Raw genomic sequence first — 25,538 nt, 5'->3', positions numbered from 1 at the left:
GGTGTGTGTTAGAGTTCAACAAGGGCTGCTGGCCCCAAGAGGACAGGCCATAACAAATTCCATCCAGGAGATGAGGCCATAGGACTTGAGACAAGCTACCATGTACCTACATAGCATCCATCCAAGACACTGACTACCTGCAGCATAGATCTGAGATCAATCCAGGACTCAGGGCAAGAGGTGGGGTTGGAAGCAAGCACACCTACTGTATAACACAGTCCAGAACTGGGTGCCCAGGCTGAAATGGGGCTCCTTGGCCACGGGCAGCTGTACTGGCAGAGACCTCAAGCTGGTCAGTGCCAGTAAGTCCAACTGCGGCCCTCAGCACCAATTATCTGAGTGGCTTGTCCATTGAAGGTGAACTAGGAGCGTTCCTGTGACAATTGGCAAGGATTCCTGAATGGAATGTTTGTGGTTATTCTGGAATAATAGCTGCAGAGGGAACTAGGAGAATGTGCATGTTTTAGGGTCAGACAGAATCTGACTCTCAAATGGATGCATCTGGACACAAGCAGTTGGGCCTTAACCCACCACTCCTGGTGAAATACTTTTTTCCCGTAGTACTGCTGGAAGAAGGAGTGCATGTCCTTGAGCAGCTATCTTAGAGGATCTGAAAGTCTCCTTTGGGGCAAAATAGTATTTCTTTCTGGAGCTTTCTGGCAACTCTGCTGTGGTTTTATCCCATCAGGGACTGTTCATCATTTCCTCTATGAGGAGATTTTGTTGTGTGAAGTGTCACATATGAATGTTTCATCCTGAAACTATTATGATGTGACGAGATGTCATTCCCCAGTAATATATGTCGGGCTCTACTTTAGAGACCATAAATCCAGGCCCGAGTAGGTATACAGCACATTCTGTTGGGAAACAGCCGTCACTGAGGTAACAATGCATAACTCACCATGGTGGACAAAAAGTGTTGCATGATAATCTGTCTGACACCAGGCTAGGAGAGTCCTAGAGAGGACCTGGGTGGGCTTGGGCAGTGGGTTGGCACATGAGTAGGGGATAACAAAGCAATAGGAGCTGTTCATGGCTCCTAAAACTGTCATTTCTAATGTTCCCATGGGATCAAATATTAGATCCCACTGCTCTGCTTCATGACAAGTTGGGTGTATTCATTTAGATGGGCTTCTCAGGCACTGCATCAACAGCTCAGCTGAAAGGAGTTATTTTTATTAGGGAAGAGAATGGGGAAGCACTGCAGAGTGTGCATAGGTTTGCCATGCACAGTGAGGATTGTGCCAGGACTTTGGTACTGGTGCTGATGTGCAAATGCAGGATTTTCCTACTTGATCAAGACACTGTTGATCCAAATGGGCAGCCTTATTTTTATTATCCAAATGAAATACAAATATGCGTTTGCAGCTTTCAAAATATATGGGTAAAACTTTTGCAAATACTCAAATATGTGTGCTCCTGAAAACTCAGTTAAGCTTTCTGCCATAGGGTGAATTTTACTCATGGAAGTAGACAGGTCTATACTTAGAACTTGCATCTCAGTAACTTTAAAACAATTTATTTTGAGGAGAGCTGTGCATGCCAGCTGTTCCTGATGCTACATTTGCCTAGTCTGGTGCTTCAACATGGGTTTAAATGTCTTATTGTAGATGCTCACATAAGAAAAAATTTGTCTATCAAAACAATTAAAGTGAGAACCCTGCTGAAGAAGCCTGTCTCATGCTATTCCAAAGAATGTATCAAAATAATAACTCCTGACATTTAAATGAAAAATATTTTCATTAATGTGGAATACATTCAGAACATGAAATATCTTCATTAGTATGAAATATCTTCTGCTATGTTGTGAATTGTTCCAGGAATATGCATCTGCTCAGATCACTTTTTCTTTAGTACTTATATGAATACTTCCAATTGAAGGTAGATTTTAAATTTAGGTTTTCATTTTACCTTCGTTCCCTTGCAATCTCAGTTAAGTAGAGGCTGTCCTGAATGAACTCTGCTGGCCTCTGCCCATTGTATCTGTAATGGTTTGAATGGAGTTAATGCAGAACTAGTGTGGATATGAAGAGGTTGGGAAATGTCTAGCAGAGCTGGTGGTGTAGCTGGACCATAGCTATTCTAGGTGGTTGCCCTAGGAGGTGACTGAGGCACAGTGCTTTAGCCTCACATCTTAGGATTTCTGCTCTTAATGACTGCTGTTGGATTGTCCCAAGCTGACTATACTGAGTTAAGCTCAGGCTCCAGACTGGCACTGACATGTTACTGGGAAAAATACATAACAACTATTTGCTTGAATTTGAGATGACAAAGTACAGTTTGACTGCAGAGACGTTAACAGAGGTATTTGCCTTTTACTCTTCATTGTTCTCCTCTTTTAACATTTTTTTCATTATTTTTTGAGCTGAAGATACCAGTGGGTGAGAACCTGATGCCTTCAAAAGTCAGTTCAATGAGGCTAGAATTTCATGCTTATTGTGGTCAGTCTTTCCCCACAGTTATTAAATAGCTAACAGTTGAAGTGAACAATTCACAGAGGAATTCTAGCATTTATTTATATAACCTCTTGGTGAGTAATAACAAGTAACATGCAGTAGAAATGTATAGTCTTCATGCAAATGATTTATGAACCAAAGAAAAGGCAAACAGTAATACTTGCTCTCCTTACAGCAAGTAATTGAACCAACTGTCCTCTGGCTAACATTTCTGGGAGCGGATTGGAAACAAAATGTTATCTTTCTGCTATAAGCAAATCACATTCTCCTACAGTGAGTTTGCAGGTGCCTTCTGTATGGGAATGGAACATCTTCTCACATTACTCTGCCCTCTGGAGAGACGTGGAAAGACTCAGTTTTCAAGCAGCATTTGTTGAATATTATGCATCCAACAAGTTAGGCAGCTAATATTGTGGAAGGTCATTATTGCCTCCTTATATTTTCTGGTAATGATATCCTGGTCCTGGAAGCACTCTCTTCTCTTGCATCATCTGCACAGTTCATTAGAGATGATAACCATGACTTTTCAGTGTGTGCTGAGTCTTGAAAGGGCTATGCTTAAGCTATGCAGCATCTTAGGAAGAGATTTCTTGGCTTTCATCACAGTACCTCCTATATCCCAAGCAGCTGAACATTTCAGGGTTGTGAAAAATCTATGGATTTTTTTTTGTTAATCTTTGAATAGAAGAATCCAATGCAGTTTCTGAGAGTTTTTAGCAGAGCAGGGGCATGGCTGTAGGCTGTATCACAACTTTCAGATCACCTGGGACCAGAGCTTGTCTCTCTTTCTGTCTTTAGACATGGCATTCCTGTTCTCCCTTTTTTTTTTTCTGCTGGTTAGTATCGAAGTGAGGAATCAGTGTCCCTTGGATAATGTATTGAGAACAACCAAATATCATTTCCTAAATGTAGAAGGGCTGCTCTGAAAGTAATGCCTCCTCTTTTATTGTGCTGACCCGTAACACTAGAGGTTGGTAGTATGGCAATAGAGATTGAACCTTCCCACCAATATTCTGTTACACGTTGCTGTTGCCATGTGACAGATGACAGCAGAGGGGCAATCTGACAGAACAGCATCAGACATGGAAGTGCTTGTGAAGAAAGGATGTGTCATTGAATTGGCAAAAAATGTCATCCTTTGACAATCATCAATGCATATTGAAAGTTTATGGAGGCCAACAAGTGGATGTGAGCACAATGAAGAGTGGGAGGTGCATTTCAGCAGTGGCGACAGCACTGTGGAAGACAAGCCTCGTTCCAGACGGCTATGCATGTCACAAAATGAAGAGTGTCTCAGTCAGCTCATACATGTGAATCAGCAGACTGCAGTCAAGGAAATGCGTACAGAGCTGAATACTAGCTTCAGTGCATTGAAAACAATTGTGTCGATGTTAGAATATTGCAGAGTTTGTGCCAGGTAGATCCTATGACTGCTCATAAAGGAACAGAAAGAACACCATATGCAAGTTTTTCAGGACCTCTTGAACCAATCCAAGGCTGAAATTGGCAGTTTCCTGGACCACATTGTTACTGATTAAGAGATGTCATGTCATCACTGTGAGCTGGAGTCAAAACAGCAGCCCATGAAGTGGTGACATGTGAATTCACTATTCAAGACACAGCCCTCAGCGGGTAAAGTGATGTGCATGGTCTTTGGGGATAGGAAAGAGGTGATCCTTCTGGATTTCCTGAAGCCCAGACCAATCATCAGCTCTGATGACTACACTGTGATGCTGACTAAGCTGAAGGCTCGAACTTCCAGAGTCCATGCAGAGAAGAAGGCAACCTTTCTCTTGAATGCAGTAATGCTAGGGTCCATACCAGTTTGAAGATCACGAAGCACATGAATGGCGTGGGCAGCAATTTCATAGCAACAATACTGTCATAGCAGCTATAAAACAGTGGGTCACCTCCACTGGTGCAGATTTGTATGAGCTGGCATGCAGACTCTTGTTCATTGCTGGCAAAAATGCATAGCTTGTGATGGTGACAATGTTGAAAAATAGTGTTTTTATAGCTGAATATTTGCTCTGTCAAGTACAGTTACTGTACTCCTTGTATATGCTGTAGTTTCCATGGAAATAAACAGGAGGCACTACTTTTGGAGCAACCTACGTACAATTTTTGGCAGAAATGAAATAAAACTGGATAAGGCAAACAGCACACATTATTGTTTGTGGGCTACGTGAGAGATATCATTCAAATTCTCACCATTCAAAAGTTGGAGGTGCCTTTGGAGCATGATGGCATCTGGCTGACCATAGCTGATTGAGGGGGTTTTGATTAATGAGCATTATCTTCGTCTCTTCTGTCTTCTGGATCATTCTCAAGTGTAGATCTGTGGTTTAGTTTCAACCTGGAAAGTGTTTCCTTTGCATATATGTATATGAAAAATTCTTCTCACCTTAGGAAGGGTCTAAATTGCATGAGAAAAGGGCTGGTTGGGACATTGTCTTATCTACGACTGTTTGAACTTGTTTCTTCTCTTGGTCTGAGAATGCACAAAACTGCCAGAGTTTTGGAAAGTGTGAGGGGCAAGGGCTTAGGAGATATGTGTTCTGCTTGCTACTTCTAATCCACATATACTTGTCTCAAGTCATTCCCTGGCACCTATCACCTTGCTAGCTGAGCATGTTTCTCAGGTGACCATGGCTTTTTTTTTTTCATCTTTTCATCTGTTTAATAGCCTTATCTTCTTCTTTTAAAATCTTACTTTAATAAAGTTGAGAATTCTCACACAGGATTATAAACATGTGTTATTAAATTTTAAATCTGTTTTGAAAGTGCCTCTATCCTACTCCCTCCTAGTAAAGTGACCTTTTTAAATGGAGGGAAGTGGGTTTAGATGACAGTCATGATAAATGCGGTCATGTTCACTCAATAAAATAAGGCCCAGTGCATTTGAGGATAAATCAGTGAAATGTACAGCCCCACCTGTCTGTCTCCATCATTCATTTCCACTGTCACTTTCACAGTGGCTGATGGATCACAGTTGCTGTAAAATTAGACAGCCTTTAATCTCATTTCATCCTGATTAGCTTCTCCTTACCCTTTCCCTCTAACTCACTGACTGACACGCTAAAAACTCACACTGGGCTCTGTTTGAGCATGGCATACAAACTTCTCTTCAAATACCCTTTTTTGCGGGGCAGGCAGGTGTTCCACTGGCTGGAAATGGAAAAAAGGAGAGGATGTGATTTTCACACGATTAAAGCAAAACAGCAGACAAAGGCTTATGTAGAAGTAATGGAAGCAGCAGTATGGGCAGTGTGTGTGATGGGCCAAATTCTTCCTGTTACATCCTGGCAAGCTCAGGGAGTTTGTGAAGATCTGTCACTACCAGAAACTGAATTAGCAAGATCACTAGCGTGTAATTTTGACTGTATCTATGAAAGTTAGCTCCTGTACAGATGTGTGTTCATAAGGAATTATAGCTTATGACAGAAGTTTTCAGGTGCTTTCCTTTTATAGCAGTCTTGTTAATTGCCCTAGTTTTAATTTCTGTGTGTAATTCATGATTGTGAGGGACTCTGAAAAAGATCAAGGAGAAAGGCTGTGACGTTGATGATTTCCCCATTTCAGTGCAAAAACTCTCTCAGGTGCTGACAGCGTTGCCCAAATACCACTCTCCTGTCCTGAGAAAGCTTCCCTGGGGCTTTCCTGTGAGCTGCAGATGCTAGTTCAGGTCATTTGGGCCCAATCCCCCAACAATGGGAACATTGCCATTGAGTAAAGTGGGAGCTGGGATTAAGCCCTTAGTTTTTGAGGTTTAATTATCATCATAAGTGTGGAAGTCTTATTGCATAGTTTATATGCATGGAAACAGCAGAAAAGCTTAAAATATAATTTCTTCCTCTGCTGGCCCTGTTTGTGTCAATATGGAGGATAAATAAAGTATTTTCAAAAAATGGAAATACACTACATGAAAAATATGCACGTGTGCTGTCTGTACACAAGTCCTTGATAAATACCACATCTCTTCAAATTGACTGAAAGAAGAGCCTGACTCAACCTCTGTCTTGGACATGATTTGAAAATACTGTAGCTCACTGGGATAGGTGAGAACTAAAGACCCTGCAGACTGATCTTGGGAACCTCTTCTTGAGAGGAATGATCCCAGAGGCATCAAAGGGACACAGCTGACTTCTTGTGGGAAGTCAGATTCATTCTTTAGTACAAGTTTCCACAAAATCCAGGGAAGTTCAGTGGGTATGAGAGATTTTAAGATGGGAAAATGTTTGAGATTAATGAGTGGGAAACGCATGGTGTTGATACTAAGAAATAAAAATCTCTGTCATTCTTTCATCCCACTGTGGGGATCTGTAGGTAGTGTAAATTCTTAGGCATTGCCTAGTATAGGATTACATTCCAGTTTTGTTAAGTTTGCATGTAACAAATAACAACAGTTAGTGATCTTCCATGTATTTAGCTGCCCAATTTAAGAATTGCTTCACTTACATGACTTTTAAGAGCGCAGTCTATGAAAATGATATTTGACCTTTACTAAAAACGAACCTTACTTATTCATCATCGCCATGGCAAAAACTTCAGGAAGAAGCTTAAATGAGCCCACTTGATCTTTAAGAACGTGTGTCCTAAATAACAAAGCTGTGCGCATTTCTTATTATTTTTATTTGCATATGCTGTACTGCACAACCGCATTCTGAGAAAAATAAAAGATAATAAAACAAATGAAATGAGAGATATATCAACCAAAATAATCCAAGTGTGAGATAGGCTGCCTTTTTTTTTTTTGGCATTGGCAAAAGAGCACAAAGTAAGAGCTGGCCCTGAGTCATATTGATTTCCCACTGCACTGGTTTCCTAAGTGCTCTGTTGATCCGTGTCAAGCAATAAGTTCCCTGCCTGTACATGCACATCACCTCCCCATTTGTCCTCACCTAGATTTAAGGTACCCATATGATGAGCTGAACAAGGACATCATTTTTCCTACTGGTGTCACTGGGCCAAAACTACTGTATGTGGTATGATAACTAATGCTGCCTAAGTTTTCATTTACCATATAATATCAATGGTGCTGTATGCCACAGCACAATAATATATGCATATGGTGTATAGATGAGCCTTATTTTTGTGTTTTAATACTTACGATTGAAAATGTAAGTTGAAAAAAATAGAATATTGTGACTGTGTTTGGTCTATAGTAATTCCAGTGTCTCCAAAAAGAAAGGATACTGCAAACCTAATGCCACAGTTTTGATCTTTGTTAACAAAGGGCTTCCTGATTAGATGAATAGAAAATGTGTGATTGTGCTGCTAATGACATTGTACAGGAAATTAAGCGTATACATTTGGAAAAGGCATTAAATCAGCAGGACCTTAATTTAAAAACTTAAAACTGTATGGAAATGCAGCTTGTTCATTGCTGTGTAATAGAAAGCTACTGAACACACTGACTCTTCTTGTGGAAACATTACCAACAGAACAAAGCTGGGCTGAGGTTTTTATAATGTTTCCTAGCATACCAGGATCCCTAGCATCTGCTTATTCCAGGAAAATATCAGACAACTTCACTCATTTTAACATTCATTTTAGAGCAGCATATATATGTGGCGAAGGGGGGTGAGGGTGGGGAACCAAGGAGCCAGCATTCCTGCTTTATTCAATTATCTACGAGATCAAATAATGTGAAATTAATAATAAGCATCTGTTTCTGCTGTTAATTCATCAGACATACATGCTTGGGGTGGATGCTTTCTATTATTTTGTACAAATTCCATCACGGTGTTGCATTTTGTACCTTTGGAAGTTTTTATGGAACCCATGCCCTGAGCTGATAAAGAAATCTCTCTTTGCTTGCAGTTATGCCATATAACAGTGCGCATCATTGTGTAGTGGAAGTGGAAAACTTCTTGTTTGTACTCGGAGGAGAAGACCAATGGAACCCTAATGGTATGTACACAATATTAAAAGACACAGGCAGCATCTGCCTTCCTGTGTCTGTCTGTCTGTCAGGTCAGCTGATGTGGTCATTAGTAAGTTATTTTGAGGACTTGTAGCCAAATTGTTGAGCTACTAAAGGCTACTTTCAGATATTGATGTAATAAATATCTGGTACTTCAGCATTAGCATCTCTGTCATTCATCAGCTCCCACGTCCCTCGAGAAATGCCACAGGCAGCAGAACAGACTCTTTCAAGTGCATGCACCAGGCAGCAGCTGTTAAGAATTTTAACCTTCATTTCCAGTCTCCTTCCAGTCATAATATAATAATGCAATTGCAGTAGATGAATGCTTCCTTTCTATTGTCAAACCAGATACTCGCAGCTAAAGTTGTTAATGTGTTAATTATCTAGACTGAGATTCTTAAACTGGTCCCTTTTTTAGTCTTGTGCAAGAGCTTCTCATATAGATTATCTGCTGCTACCTTCTTTGATTTGATTACTTCATAAATTTACTGCAAAGAGAAATTAAACAATTTAACAGGCTTCTGAGCAATGCAAAAGGAGAGTACCATGCCTTGCAAAATTCACAAAATAGTCAAGACATTGTTAAAAAGCTTGCACATGAAGAAAGACTTGTAGTTGTAGCAGCCTGTGTAACAGAGATAATTATGACTGAGAAACCATAAAACAGCTTGCAGGTACACATTTTTACTTTAAAACACCAGAGGATCCAGCTGAAATTACATATACTGCATATATTTTATTGTGAATGCCCCATTTCAGCATCTGCACTAAACCAAATTATAGAAAATTGTTACATCTGTTCACTTCCTAAAACCTGAGACAAACAATCCAGACCACCCTAGAAACATATTTCCGGTGTAGTTAAAATATCACTAAGTGTTTTGGGAGAAGAGCCCTTCAGTTCTGCTGTTTGAATCTCCTTTATGTTATGCTATATTACGCAGGAAGTACAGGAGCATTATAAATGGTAATTATTATTAGGAGTATCAGCCATAGTCAACAACTGAGGGCCCCTGTTGTGCTTGGTGGTAAGCAGATAACATAAGGCAGACCTTGTACCAGGCAGTTTCTAATTAAATAGCCATGTCATATGAAGGACGAAAGAAAAGACGAATAATTATACAGAATTTAAAGATGTGGAAACTGAGTCACAAGCTAATAGAGAGTTCTAAGAAGGAGTGCGCGCCCTGTGACTGAGATAGGACTTGAACACATGGTTTGTGACATAGATAACACTCAAATTCTAAGACTGCCTCGATCATTTCTGAGCTGAAGACACGTGTAGCAGACATCCAACAGCTTCTTTGATCTGTGAGAATCAGAGAGCTGTGATTTGTCCGTAGTGAAGTTACAGTGAAGGAAGTGGGAACTTTATTGATACTGATCTCTTTACGAACTTACCCCAAGCAAAATGGATCCTATTTGTCTCAAAAAGTAGACCTAAAAATCATAAACTACATTCAGAGATATTTTTGGACTAGTTCTTTTTTGAAACTGATTTGCTCGAAGTATGCAGCTACATGGGAACTGCTCACACATACTCACTTTTGTGTAAAGACCTTTGCCTATTCTCATAGAACAGAAGGGTCTTCAAATGAACCTAACTTGAGCGTTCCTGCCAGTGCATTTCAAGGATTCCAATACAAATGGAAAGATGCCAAGTGTTGTTTCAGTGACTAGTGGCAATGGAAGGAGCATTATGCTTTTCTTTAGGCTTTGTGCCAATTCTTGGGAAGCAAGGTGTACCCCAAGGAGTGACCATGCACATTCTGTGCTGCTCCTCTGACTTCCTGACAACCTAGGAAGCGTGGTGATATTTATTCTCATTTTTTACATCCTCCTATGGCATCACCTTTCCAATCACAAGGGATCCTTGCATGAGTAAACGTTGATGAGAGCAGGTTGCAGAGCAATGGCATGGATTTAGGATAAACATTCATAATCTTCAGAGCCCTTCACCTTTTGGCATGGGTGCAGAAAGCTTGCTGTACAGAGCAGAGCAGCATCTGCCTCCTTTTCTCTCATTACCCCAATTTACTAGTCCTGATTTCTGTTTACTTCTCACAGTTTCTGCATTCTGACAAGTGCTTCATGGCATGTGCAACCCTACTGACTGATGAGCAAGACAAAAATAATAGATATAGTTGTCTTTCAAACTGAATTCCAAAATTAAATTGGAATGAAACCATTTATACCAGGCAGCTTAAGGAGGTTATCAAATCCTTTTCTTGCCATCACAGGCATCATATAGTCCCATTTTGTAAATTTTCTAAGCTCCATTTGAAAAGCAGTTGGATTTTTAGCTTGCTCTACTCCTGTTGGAAAGCTGTTACAAAATCCAATTGCTCTCAATGACTAGGAGCCTTATTCTAATTTCCAGTAAAATGTATTCTTTGACTGTCTAAATCACCTTGTTCTCGTGCCAGAGTTGGCCTTTAGCTTAATAGCTTTTCCCCTCCTGGAGATTTGTTCCTCTGATGTATTACAGGCAGCATTCCTCTTCCCTTTCAGCTTTTGTTTTGCTGGGTACAACAAGCCAAGTTCTGCTGGAGTTTATCTCCTGCCATAAGATAAATGTCTTGTTCTTCTTGTCATCCTTGTGGCTCTTCTTTGTGCCCCTTCCAGTTTGATTTCATCTTCTTTCCTATCAAGTGACCAGATCTGTATCCTGTATCCCACTCTGTTCCCAATAAAATCTCATTCTACTTCATGCTGCACAATCTTCTACATATGTGGTATTTGTACCAAATATGTGCATGACACACTATGTTAAGAGGCCAAGGTCTCCAGATCAGAACTTTGTGAGACACGAGTGAAAAAGCTGCCATATAGCCAATGACTTCTGAAGTCCCAAGCAACTCTGAAAGATGCAGTAAGAGCAGAAACCTCCTCACAGGACTTGAAACTTGTGATCAGTACTTACCTTGTATTGTAGTCTCACTTTTGTAGTAGAAATAGACGAATGCATGTCCTAAACAGTGAGACCTAGCTGGTCAGGTCCTGCTATTTTACTCTTGAATTGAATTTATAACTCTCAATATACTGTTCTTCTAAATTGTCATTGTAGACTAAAGGAATTCAGATAGGGACCAAGAGCAAAGTCTACCTTCTCTAAACCCAGTGGAAAAATGCCCATTTTCCTTTAGCATATTGGGCTCTCACCCTATACTCTGAGATGCATTTGAGCAGTGCTCAGCATGCAGCAAGTTTGGTCCTCAGTAGGCGCCATGCTGGATTTGGAACACGATTATATATGGCGAGAGGATGAGTTTGCTTCCAGATAGAGTAGTCAGTGCTTTCTTTCTCTGTAATCTGGTAGAACATGATCTTAAATGATTATGAATACAGATTCTAGCTGTATAATTTTTCTTCTCAACAGTCTCCTGATGGTCTATTTGCACATGCTGAACTAAGTGTAGAATGCAGCAAGTAAAGTGAACCAGTCCTACAGAGGCTTTTCAGATGCAAAAATATTCACCTTGTAGAATACCCAGTGACCATTTATAGAACTGTGACATACGCAGTTGGGTTATTCTGCTGTCCTTTGAAGCCTCTAATTCAATTTTTTAGTCACACTTACATAAACAAAGGTTTCTTTTTCAAAGGTCCTCATCTGTTGAAGTCTCAGGTGTTACAAGAAATTGCCGTACACTCTCTTGCTTCAGTTTTCTCGCTGTGATGTCAATCTGCATGTAAAATAAAATGAAATCTTAGTATCGTGAAGACATGCATACAGTTCTTGGGTTTGACAGCAAGGATAAGCTAGTTAGCCGGCGTATGTTGCTCATGTTTCACATTTTAGCTAACACATCTGGAGTAAGACTCTAAGAGTATATTCCCCCTTCGATGCACATGTGTAACTCCTCCTAACTTACACTGAAAGTACATGGTAGAATAAGCCATTTAGTGCAAATACTGCATGCTGATGGCTTATGTGACTTGTAGTTATTTGCTCGCTGTTTTTACTGTTCCACATAGAGGTGAAGTGAAGAGAAAGAAATGCACGTGTTCTCCCTATGATACCTGACACAAAACACTCTAACCATAAAATACTATAAAATACTATAGGGATATTCTCTTTTGGGCAGTAATTTTGTTTAGTGCTGTGATTTACTGTGGCTTTGAAACTACCACAGCATCTATAAGTAAATTTAAATCCACGTTTTCAAGATCTTATTACAGAGTGCAAGAATAATCTCTATCCACTTTTACTGCTAACAATTGCTAATTCAAACCTTGTAGTGCCCCATTTGTTGAATTATTACTGTACACATCGTGTAATCATACACTGTTGTAAACGGGGTAACCCTTCATAAAAGCTGGCAACTTGTGAAATATATGTAATTTATAATACAATCATGATGTTAAATACATGAAACAAACAGCTGAGTGTCAAAATAATCTATCTTCACAGGGAAGCACAGCACAAACTTTGTTAGCCGATACGATCCCAGGTTTAACAGCTGGATACAACTTCCACCCATGCAAGAGAGGTAAAAACCTACATGTTTTTCAATATATGTTTTATCATCCTAAGAGCAGTAGAAGTTTGGCTTAGTATGGGGAATAAGGATGCCTATTTTGCAAATTCAGAGATAAAACTGCAGCGTGCAGTTCCTTCCCATTTGTCTCCTAATTTTTTTTTTAAACATTTCCAGATTCAAAACTCCACATGCCAAACCCTGCAGTGCTAACTCGTGCAAAATAACCATGGACTTTGTGCAATTACTGGTTGTCCGAGTGCAGTCTGAAGGATTTTTCTGAAGTCTCTGTAGTATCCTGTCATGTTACCTGACTGAAGTGTTATGATGAGTTTGCAGTAAACAAGCAGTAATTATAGACAGATATCGTACAGAGAGCTGAAACCTTCATATGTTGACCCCATCCCGTCTCACCACACCAGCCATGGAGATCTCTCCTCAACATGACTTACCTTGTCAGAAGACTCAGAATCCTGGGTGGTCTTTGAACGAAGTTGCTGTCAGCCAATGCATATTAGAGTAGCATACATTTTAATCCTGCTGTGTACCAAAGAGCAGAGCTGCATGTGGACTTGAGCAAGGGTGTGTAAAAATGGCATAGACTTAATTCTGGATCCCAAATCCCAACCTAACAGGAAAAAAGTCCCCTAAACCTGATCTGAATCATGTGTGTTTCGTAGGAAGAGTATCAAAGGCAGAAGATCCGAATAATGCTTTTATGAAAAACTATTCCAAAGATGATCCATCTTTTAGATGAACACTCGTCTTTTCATAGAACTACTGTACAAGATATCTCACACCAGTCTCCTGGGACGCTCTCCGTATTCCCTGTGCCATCAGTATTACCATTTTTCAGTTGTCCACAGTGTTCAGGTGTCTGGCTCTCTGAGTGTCTGCAAACAAACTCCCAAGGGGCTCATGTGGCCGACTGAAGGGTTGGGTTTGTTTGTCTGACAAAGCTCAGAAAGCAGGTAGGTGATTGAAGGTTGGAGAGCAAAGAGAGGAGTTCTTTCACCTCCACAGTAGGCAGTTGTGTGCTACTGGTAAATGTGGTTGGTAATTCCAGGTGCTGAATACAACTTGTCTCATATTCTGCAGGGTGTTGCCACCTTCATCCAAGAGTTAGAAAGTCTGCTGAGCTTTATGATTGCTTAGCAGCTGCCTAGCAATCAATTGCAACATGTTAGTATCTTAGAATCTTATGATCCTATAATGGTTTAGGTTGGGAGGGACCTTAAAGACCATCCAGTTCCAGCCCCTCTGCCAGAGCCAGGAGCACCTCTCACTACATCAGGCTTCCCAGAGCCCCATCCAGCCTGTCCCTGAACACTTCCAGAGATAGGGCTTAGCACATTACAGTTTTAATTAAATGTAACGGTCTACTCATACATAGTTCCTTCAGCTAGGGACTATATTATGTCATCTCTTCTATTCAGGATATATAGCACGTAGGCTTGTCCATTATTTTTCTATAAAGTCTCCTTGGTGTAGGGGCTGTTGTTGGAAAACAGTGATTTTCGAGTTTCTGAAATGTTTTAAAAGTTAATTTGGTTATCCCTAATGACTTTCTCAGAGTTGTTTAGCCTTTAGAAGTAGGGCCTGGCCCAGACAGTTTTAGGTCATATAAACTACAGGGATCTTTTCTGCAGTCTCTTTCCCAGCTTCTTAGTCAGATAAAGTTCTCATTAAAGTCAATAGGCTACTTTTCTCCCTCTAGGAGTACAGGGTCACGCCCTGTATCTGCTGTTATAATGCAGGCACCGTTGACAAGACAGACTGTTTAATGGGTTCTTCTGAGTCATTATGGTCCATCAAGTCAAAACCCACTTAGGAATTTTAGTCTGAGAATAATTGGCTGGATAGACTGTAATAGCTCCTTTGAAATGATTGCCAGGTAAATGTGGGTCTCATTCACAGGCAGTATATTCTCAAGTTGAAAATCTGTATGAAATATTTGATGAGTAAACTTTTATCTCATATACTAAAATCCATATCTGATTGATTTTACTGTTTGAGCTATAAAGAAAAATCTAATCCCTGTATGGATTCAGAGCCTTCAGCATGTTTTGCTTTAACACCAAGTCTGGCTTCTTTTCATTTGTAGCATATCTCAAAAATAGTTGCCTTTGAAAAGTGGGCAGTGTTTTCAGGTGTGTGTTGCTGAGAAAAGCAGCAAATGACTCATCAGTTATTGAAATACTGATTGGCCCAACCATACAATGAGAGTGGGATACTGTTTGGAGAGCAGTCCAGTTACACTAACAAGTTTAATTGAGAACCAACTCTCTGAACTTGTAGAGTGAGTTGCAACTGAACACCTCTGTCCAGTGCTGTTCCAACCTACCAAATCAGCCCAGAGCAGGATAAGGGGTGGAGAACATCTATAACTTCCTGTTCTTCTTACATTCCAATTAGAAGATTTTATTTAAATAAAAAAGACTGTATTCTGCCAGGGCATGGAGAAGCAAGCACAAGTGGATCTGATCCAGGCTGCCTTCTCTAATTAAGCTGAGTGGAGTGATAGAAGAAGCTGCAAAAACAAAACAAAACAAAACAAAAAAACACAACCAAACAAACAAAAAAAAGACAGAAAATAATTTTATGTTTATTTTAGTCTCTGACTTTAATAATAGCATTAACCTTTGTTAAAATGGCTTTTGCTTTTTAAAAGCAAAAGCAAACACTCTAACAGTGACCATGTAGTAAGATCCAGATTCTGTTGTGATCACTCACAGTTTTACACCTCAGACTGGTATTTTGTGTTCCAGAGCATGAATTCATTTTTGGAAGTGTTAGAAATGTTTTCCTTTTTGTGTATTATGAGAAAAGTTAGTTAGGTTGCTTATTGAGGGAGAGGGTTGGAAGGAAAAGCATTTCATAGACCAGAAAATATCAGACACTTGCAAGCTCTGAAGAAAATCCCCAAATAATTGTCTTACTGTCCATATTCACATCCTAAGGTGCATTCCAGCTATTTAATTAGAGTGGGTAGTCTCTTCCCAGTTTTGTAGGAAAAGTTGTCTTGTGAAGACTGCTGCATTATGTTTTAATCTGAATTTACAGCAATTTAAAAAGCCTTCCCTTAACAGCACATCCCTCGTGTGCTCTATCACTGAGAAGTTAAAAACCAAAAACCTTAACATATTAGTGGCAGGAGCTACTGGGTAAATAAATATTCACCTCTAAGCAGAAGAGGGAAGGATGCTGACGCTCTCATTTTTGCTCCTTATAGTGACACTGTGTGGATGAAACCAGGAGTACACCTCCAGAGTGATGTTCACAAAATCTCAGTTAAAACAGTAGTGCCTACCAGTAATACCTACCTCTTTGTTGAATTTGAACTAAAAAAAAAAAAAAGAGAGAGAGAGAGAGAGAACCCACTATTCATATATAATAGTATATACCTACTAATTGCAGTAGAGTTTGGTTTTGAAAATTCATTCTGTTGCACATTTTATTAGGTTTGTTACTGAAAATCTGACTAAAGTATGTCAACAACTGTGAGAGCAGTTTGTGCATGGTTTGTCAAAGGAGATGGCTAAGGACAGAGAAATGGGCACAAGAGCACCCCGAGTATGGATGCTGGTAGCGCTGCAGCTTTTTGCCAACTACAGCAGGGCCAGAGGAGATGTGAGCTCTGGCTGAGCATTTCTCAGCACATGCTTGCCTGTGTAGGATGTCTAACTGGATGTGACCTCTGCAGCTTTTCCTGCTCCCAGGGGAGGAATGTGGGCTGTCTTGCCTGTCATATGCTCTCAGGAAGCATATAGGCACTCGGTTTCCTCTAATGCTTTTACCCGCTGTCAAATTAGAGTGAAATCAGCCAGCAGGTTTTTGGTGAGGAGACAACATTCAGACAGACATGGATACACGTACAGTGTAATCAAATAAGCTTTGTTTCCATAGAAAATCAGGCTAAAAACATAGATGCACAATTTGCTGCCCGACCATGCAGAGCAATACATGCCATCAGCTTCTATCTACCCATTGACAGATAAATTAAATGGTCTTATTTAATTCGTCAGTGTAGTTGAAGGCACTTAGTGACATTCATTTCCTCCTGTTTGCATCATTCCTTTCTCTAGGCACTTTCCTGAGGAAGTGCTTAGAAGCCAGAGAGCACCATGTTAGCTACAGAGGTAGGCTTGTGACCCAGCCTGGCCTGCCTGCAAGGTGCTGGGCTCACACACAGTGAAAGGGTGGTGAAGCACTGACACGAGCTGCCTAGAGAAGCTGTGGGTTCTCCATCTCTGGAGGTGCTCAAGGTCAGGTTGAATGGGGCCCTGGGCGGCCTAAGCTGGTGGGATGCGTCCACCTATGGCAAAGTTGGAACTGGCTTGCTTTAAGGTCCCTTCCAACCCAAGCCATTCTATGACTCTATGACTTGTTTAGTCCAGGAAATAATTTCAGGTTTGGAACCAACAATTTTGCTCAAATTCTGTGTTCAGTCTGGGGCTCCTCACTACGAGAAGGATGCAGAGTTGCTTGAGCGTGTGCAGAGAAGAACAAAGCTCCTGAGAAGACAAGAAAACAAGAATTATGAGGAGGGGCTGAGGGATTTGGGTTTGTGTAGTCTGGAGAAGAGGAGGCTGAAGTGAGACCTCATTACTCCCACAGCTGTCTGAAATGAGGCTGCAGCAGGGAGGATGTCCATCTCTTTTCTCAGGTGACAAGTGATAGCAAGGAAACATCCTCAAGTTGCACTACAAGGTGGTCGTTACATTGCATATCAGGAAGAATTTCTTCATGGAAAGGGTGGATAGGCATTGGAATAGGTTGACCAGGGAAGTGATGGAGTCTCCATCCCTGCAATTGTTTAAGAAATAGGTAGATGAAGTGCTAAGTGATGTGGTTTAGAGATGGACTTAGTAATGTTAGGTTATGGTTGGATTTGGTGATTTTAAGGATTGTTTTCAATCTTAATGCTTCTATTATTCAAATCTAGTTTTTGTGCTGTGCTTTTTCTTTTGTTCTTTTTTTTTCTTTTTTTTTGCCATTTTTTCTCATATCATTGTAACTTAGAATTAGAGACCTCTACCCTGGCAAAACTTCCTACCACTGAATAATCAGGGGAGCGTTCCCTGACCGTTGCTTACACCAAGTAAGGTCTCTCAAAATCATCTTCTGCACTATTTTTACTTCAGTAACAGACACAATTAACTTTAGAGTCACAAGAAAGACAAGCTAATATATGTCTAGTAGTCATAACCAGAAAAAAATAATGATTTCCCTGCATACCTGAGTTGCAAAACCAAACAGGTGGCTAAAACTTTTCTCAGAGTTAGGTGGATGGAGCCAGACCTTTTTTGGGTTAAAGGGTAGAAATGTAACACTGTGCCCAGCTTAAGGAAAGTTGTTCTATTTGCAGTACTGCAGAAAGAAGAAAAAAATGATAATTGAAGAAAAATTTTGATGATGTGGTTCTCTTAGTAAATTGGGAACAATGACCCTTGAAGGACCATAAAGAAAGTGAATGTCAAGATAATTTATTATTGTTACATTATCTACCTCATTTTTCACTGTGTCTTACTGAGTTGTTATATCCCTTACAAGGTAATGCCCCAAACATTAATGAGCACCTTTTTATCTTTCACGGGTGTGAAAAAGCAACAAACAGCTTTGAAAAAAATGTATTTTCTGTCAGACTTATGTGTGCTTGATTGTTTTGACACCAAAAATAAGGTGTAAGGTATTCATTTGACGTAGAACGTGTATTTGATTAGCAAAGCAGACAAAGTCTTTAGGATAAATGCAAGAATGCAAAGCTTCTGGGCACTTCATAAAGTACCATTTGGAATAGCAGCTATCTTAGTTGAGGGTGGCAGCTGGATTTTAAAAAATGATGGGAGTGGCTCATTGGTTGTTGGCTCGTGTTGTTTTCTTTTGTCCCATCCTTCAGGAGAGCCAGCTTCTATGCCTGCCGCCTGGACAAGAACTTATATGTAATTGGTGGAAGAAATGAAACTGGCTATTTGTCCAGCGTGGAGTGCTACAACCTGGAGACAAATGAGTGGCGTTACGTGTCTTCCTTACCACAACCTTTGGCAGCCCATGCAGGAGCCGTTCACAATGGCAAGATATATATTTCAGGCCAGTATCTTTTACAATTCCCATTATAGAAGTATTTTATGTATGTGTGTATATATATATACATATAAGTTGAGATACATACATATACATATACATACATATACACATATACATATATACATATATACATAAGAAGATATAAAAAACAAAACCCAGTGCTAAATTCCTGCTGCAGAACAGCGTCTTTATTTACAATAATCAACAGAGGTGCATTTATTTTGCAGGAGGTGTTCACAATGGAGAATATGTCCCCTGGCTGTACTGCTATGACCCTGTGATGGACGTCTGGGCCCGAAAACAGGACATGAACACAAAACGAGCGATCCACACTTTGGCTGTAATGAATGACCGACTGTATGCCATTGGAGGAAACCATTTGAAAGGTCACATTTCTAATAGCGAAAAAGCGTTTCAGTGTCACCCATCTCCTGATAAAGAGTATTTTTGTTAGATAGTCATTGTTAAATACATTAAAATACAGGCAACACAATTTAACAGGACACTTGAGCCAGCAATTTTAAAAACATTTTATGCAAATTATTTTAAAATTATAACAGTACATTAAATATATGAGTAATGAATGCTTTAGATAATAAAAATGGGAGCTTCCATTATTCAAAGGCATGGACAATTTGTCATTACCAAGAATTCAATGAAACAAACAGATTATTCTTTGACCCGAAAGTACCAGCAATATTTTCCTCTGTAAATCATTTTCCAAATTGTGCAGTTAGAGAAAGCTTTATTCAGAGCAACATACAAAAACAAGTTCCTGATTTAATGAGAGAAAAAAACCCAGCTATTAAATATGAGGACTAAGCTCTTTAGATCCCTTTTTAGTATTAAATATGGCTTGTTAATTATGATTCTTTTTAGAGATCTCTTGCTTTCATCTTCTGAAAAGGTCTCATGTTAAGCTAACTACTGCTTGGGCACCTCGTACTTTTGTCTTAATACTCACATGCCATAACTATTACTGTTGAAGTAGAGAGATTCTGTTATTCTGTTTAATCCAACCATTCAGACAAAAAACACAGCTCCTGTTCCTTGTTCTCTGAAAATATTTAACAGAGTATAATGGCTTTTCTTTTTTTCTTTTGCTTTCTTACTTAAGGAAAAGAAACAACTAGGAAAAAAAAAGAAAAAAAACAACAACAGCAAAAGAGAAAATTGTAATGCAAAAGGAATAGTAGGAATGGTGATGTTAACTGACAATTATACCATGCCATGTGCCTGAATGACTCTGGCACCCAAGTCCCAATGAGACTGTGAAATCTCATGCTGTTTTTCAAGATCTGAATGTCCATGGTGCATACAGGGGACAAAGTCTACATAGTTTCCAGTTAAGAGTACTGGGGCATAAACCCTTGCAACTGGGCTGATGTGCCTCTGTTCACCACACTCAGTTACAATGGGTCTTTCTGGGCTGAACTTCAAAAAGTAACAGGGGTAAAATCTGCCAACATCTGCAAAACTTGTAGAGGTTGCAGAGCTCCACAGTGTTGGCTTTGTTTCCTACTCAGTTAACCTATTTAACACATCCCAGTCCTTGTGCAAACCAAAGGAAGGTATAACACTTCCTTTGGTTTGCACAAGATTGAATTGTTTCCATTTCCCTTCTTTCTTCACCCAGTTTCACCTCTGGGAAAACAAGCATTGCATTTTTGCCTCTTTAGCTGCTGCCCTGCATTGCTGCCCTTTGAATTGCTTGCTGTTTGCTGTGAGAGGCAGTTACCATCTAGACTTCTGGAAAAGTTGGTCTCTGGAAGGAGGGCTGTTAGGGAATATATCTTCTTCTCTAAAGTGAAGCAAAGAGGAGGAAGGGGGCTGAAGTGCAGATGAAATGTAGTAAGTTCTCCACTGGGTCAGAACTGCAGGGCTCTGATAGCTCCATGGCCAAGCACTTCTTTGTAAAGCTAGATTGGTATGCCTCTGTCAGCAGTGCATTTGCTGCAACACAGCTAGACGTGTGTATGCTGCAGTTTATTACAGAGCTCTTTGACAGATTCTGGCACACAGCTGTGGCCTTTCTATGGCTCCTTGAAAACACTGACAGAAAAATCATTTCATTACAGCTATTCATTCCCTCCTACAAGAAACTTCATTTTGAAGTACCAATAACATCAGATGCCCTTTTCCAGAAAATCAGACTTCTCTTTTCTACTTTGCCTTGATGGAGAACATAGCAATGTCAAGTAAAGCATCCTAACAGGTTGAGAAGACCATAATCTTCTTGCAATGCTCTGATTAAAAAAAAAAAAAAGGAAGTTTGAGCTAGGGAAATATCTAAGTACTACAGCAGGAACCAGGACACTTGGGTTCTATGTCTGCATTCTGCTCACTTATTTGTTACTGAGCATCACAGCTTGAGAGTCTTGAGATGTATCTGCCCTTTGGTGATTACAAGCAGCTGTTGCTTGGAGCCATTTTCTCTGTCAGACATGGAAGAGTGACACCACAGTTCTTTTGGTGACGTCTCTGTTGCCTTGAAGATGTTGTCACGTCACACATACGTGCTTAGGCTACACCTTAAAACAACTTGCAACTGATTCTGAATACTACGTCCTTCTGGGACCAAGTGGCATCAACTGTCTAAGCTCCACCTTCACTTGGGAGACACTGATTCTTGAGCAAAACTTAACCTGTTGATTTTTTAATAGTTTACATCTGCTGACCTTTGGGAAAGACTGCCAGGATAGCCTTTTCCTACATGCTCAAATGTGCATTAGCACTGATAGATGAGGAGGAATATTGCTTGAATTTGCTTTGTTCATTTTTATTGAGTGTACTTGTGATTTGTAGAAGACTGTGGAATAATGGTAAAAGCTTTTAACAGATTCATTTGAACTGAAGTAATGGGATATTATCATTATAGAAGATGGCTTAGGTGTATATGGTAACATTTTCTAGAAGAAAATTTAATAGTGGTGTTGTGATAATGCAATTGCAACTATAAGTTAATACATTTAACAGTAAAAATATATATATCTAAAATAGTGTGCCATAATTCATGTTCTTCTTTCTCAATGCTGCTACCCAGGTTTCTCCCACCTCGACGTAATGCTTGTGGAATGCTATGACCCTAAAGGTGACCAGTGGAATATCCTCCAGACTCCTATCCTGGAGGGCCGCAGCGGTCCTGGCTGTGCAGTCCTTGATGACAGTATTTACCTTGTAGGAGGATACAGCTGGAGCATGGTGCGTACTTGCTTTCTGCAGTAATCCTTTCATTCCTGCTGAGCTCTTGCACCCAGAGGATATATTTGTCAGAGGGGACATAGAGGAAGAAAGGGATGAAGAACAGGCTGCCTAGAGAAATTGTAGATTCCCCATCCCTGGAGGTGTTGAAGGCGAGGTTCAATGGGGCCCTGAGCAGCCTGGTCTGGTTCCTGACTAGTGGTTGGCAACCCTACCTGCAGAAGGGGGGTTGGAAGTAGATGTTCTTTTAGGTCCCTTCCAGCCCAAGGCATTCTATAATTCTACAAAAGTAGCTGCAGAGACAAGTTTTGGTTTGGTTTTCAACTTGTGGAGAACATGTAGTGCTTTTTTACCTGTGTGCTTTTCTATTTCAATGAGTTATTATCAGATTATACTCACTAATAAGTAGTAATGTAAAAATAAGATGTAATTTGGTAGGGATTGCATGCATCTAGCTCTGCTTATAAGGAGCTTTGTAAAGGAGCCTTGTTTTCAGAAGCTGGATGCTCTGCTTGTAGGAAAACCAAACCTTCCTAAGGGTTCTTAAGTTAAGGCCCAAAATTGTGAGTCACTTTTGAAAAAAGAAGTAGCTTTTAATCTTTAATGCTTACAGGTAACTTAGACTTCACCTGGGACACTTTCAATACAACTTCTGGTTCTGTTACAGGGGGCCTACAAATCTTCTACTATTTGCTATAGCCCTGAGAAGGGGACTTGGACAGAGCTAGAAGGAGATGTTGCTGAGCCACTTGCAGGACCTGCTTGTTCAACTGTCATATTGCCAGCCTGTGTACCGTACAACAAGTGATAGTGGAGGAGCACTGACACGGACACTGATTGCATTTGGGAAAATTATGACGGGTGACGTAAATATTTTCTTAGAACAGGATTCCTGGTAAACAAATCTACTGTAATTGACCCTTTATTCCATACTTAAGCTTTAGGAGCAAACTAAAAGAGAACAAAAAGAAAGCGTTGTCCCATCTCAGATAGAAGCCAGTGTCTTATGAAGCAAGTAGCTAAAACACACCGAACATTACATGCTGACAGACTGCCATTTCAGACTGATTTTAACTTTTTCCTGCTGCAGAAAGATTCCTCACGTCAAATCTAACTTTAAAAGTATGAAGGCTAAATGTTCAGACACAGCCTGAAGAGAAAAGATCAGTATTGTGCATTGTATCTACCTGCATGTGATCTGTGTTGAAGTCATGAGGATGTTGTTTTCATGAATGCTTCAGAATTCAGATAGTGAAAAGCTCACTCTGCATTGCAGAATTGTCTCCTCCTGTAATCCTAACCTAGAGCTACTACACATGCTCTGCAAGCAACACAGGATCAGAAGATTATAGAAGGTAAAGAAATGTCATTCAGTTTTTGCACAGCTTGTCATCAAATACACTCTGCCTTCAACGTCCCCACATGTAAGTGTAGTGGAAACCAAGACTACACTGAAACCCATGCTTTACTGAGCACTTCTTTCAGTAGCCAGTCTGAGGATTAGGGTCAAATTCTCCTTGTCACATTTGTGTAAAGTCAGAGTCATTTCACTGAAATCACATGGAATGACTACTTTCATGTTAGAATAGCAGAAATTCGGTCCTATACCTTAAATTCTGGGTTCATAAAGTAAGTTATTTCTATAACCAAGTAATGAAGCACCAGAACCCTTCCTTAGCTTTTCTCACCCACCCATTAGGAGCATATGTGCTAGTTGCTTCCAAAGACAACAAGACTGCATTTAACTGTAAATGTATTACTTTGGACTATTAAATGATTGCACACAATTTTAGAAGGGGACTGCTGAGTAGTTAAAATACTCCCATGTGACTGGTCTTAAACGTAGCCAGAAAGATTTGTATTATTGACCCAAAGTAACATGAGGCTGGACTTTCCACTGCCTTGTAGCTCATGTAATTATTTACACAATGCAAAGCAAGTTCAGAGTGCTTTATTTCAGACTTGCTTTATGAACTCTTAGTTGCTTACACAAATCAGACTGTCCATGTTTTAAGCTTATATCTTTCTATCCTGGCATTGCAGAAGCAGTGACAAAATCTGAAGTCTGGTATTTAACATAATCGTCTGCACCTCAGCAAAATATATGCAGAATTCTTCTATTGTGGTTTACTGATGCTACATCCATTACTCTCAAGACCATCTTCCTCATTGATATAAAGTGATATTGCTCCATTGAAGCCAGTGTGCTTTGATGTGCTTCTGGCTTGTGTCAGATAAGAATCTGGCCTTTAATTTGCTTAGTTTTAACTGGCTGCACCACGTAAGAGGCAAAACAATCTCACATCTCGCATTTTCAAGCTTGTGCATATCTTTCATGATAGGTTGTAATGCTAATGCGTTAAGCAAGGAGCAGATGACTGCTGGAGGTTGGTTTCTACTGCAGAGGCAATAGACATGAGGAGGAACTCATTATTTGCTTTGCAAAATAGAAAGAGGACGAATGTATTCAGAAATTACACCATATATTGAAGCTTGAGAGCAATATAAATAATGGAGAGCAAATACTGCGGGACTGTTTCTTTCTGGCATCAGTCCAGTTTTATTGCAGTACAACTCCTGCAGAATTACGCAGATGTAAAATTGGAGTAATGCAGTGAAGACTGATAAGCATACAAATGCAATAAACCAATTGATGAAGTAGCTGCATGCCTGGAAAAAGAAAATGTTTAAACAAAATAATTATCTGAAGATGCTAATATTTGAATGTGTCGTTGGGGAATTTTCCAGTGAGCATCACTAAGGAACTCGTAAAGGTGGAGTGTATATCCTGAAATCTCAATCCATTTCTACTATATAGTGCAATCTTAGTTGGTTTTGTATTTATTTATATTGTTCAGATCCAAGGGATCCCTTGTAAAATATATTTGGTGCAATCATGACTTTTTTTTTTTTCCTGTTGAAAGTATATAAATATAAATATATATTAAAAGGAAACTGTCAAGATACTAAACGAGGAAACTTAGAACAACATTTAAGATCACGATAAGGTCTGCCACTAAACACTGACTGTCACTTGTCTTTACTGAAATGTACCATCTTAAAGGACATTTGTTGTCCTTTTAAGTGGTTCTTTTTTTTTACCAAGATAATTTAAAGATTTAAGAGGTCTCTATATAAATCTTTCTATCTTTCAGGAAGGCATGACCAAGGAAAGTGCTAACTGAATAAGTCACAAAGAGAATGTAAATTTTGTACAGTATTAGACTGTGTAAATGAAGCTTGCTCGTAGGGGGAAAACTTTAAATAAAACTTTATGTACTAATTCAACTGTCTGCCATATTCCTACTTATAAAGTGTATGTATAAATAATAACTACATTAAATTCTTTGGAACTTTTTTATCATGTAGATGTGTAAACTTCCT

General features: G+C 39.7%; 1 protein-coding gene across 1 annotated transcript; it reads left to right on the top strand.

The window, feature by feature from the left end:
* Window positions 1–435: 435 nt before the first annotated feature.
* On the top strand, window positions 436–25,538 carry KLHL14 (kelch like family member 14). Its single transcript, XM_019614016.2, has 7 exons — window positions 436–539; window positions 8,280–8,369; window positions 12,800–12,878; window positions 18,766–18,956; window positions 19,181–19,339; window positions 21,997–22,154; window positions 22,822–25,538. The coding sequence occupies exons 2-7, from the start codon at window positions 8,282–8,284 to the stop codon at window positions 22,960–22,962; spliced, it is 816 nt and encodes a 271-aa protein (XP_019469561.1). The 5' UTR covers window positions 436–539; window positions 8,280–8,281; the 3' UTR covers window positions 22,963–25,538.

Source organism: Meleagris gallopavo, chromosome 3, assembly GCF_000146605.3.
Source record: "Meleagris gallopavo isolate NT-WF06-2002-E0010 breed Aviagen turkey brand Nicholas breeding stock chromosome 3, Turkey_5.1, whole genome shotgun sequence".
In the NCBI taxonomy this organism is placed as follows: Eukaryota; Metazoa; Chordata; class Aves; order Galliformes; family Phasianidae; genus Meleagris; species Meleagris gallopavo.
Note: the sequence above shows the minus strand (reverse complement) of the source record. Positions and strands in the feature narration are given on the sequence as shown.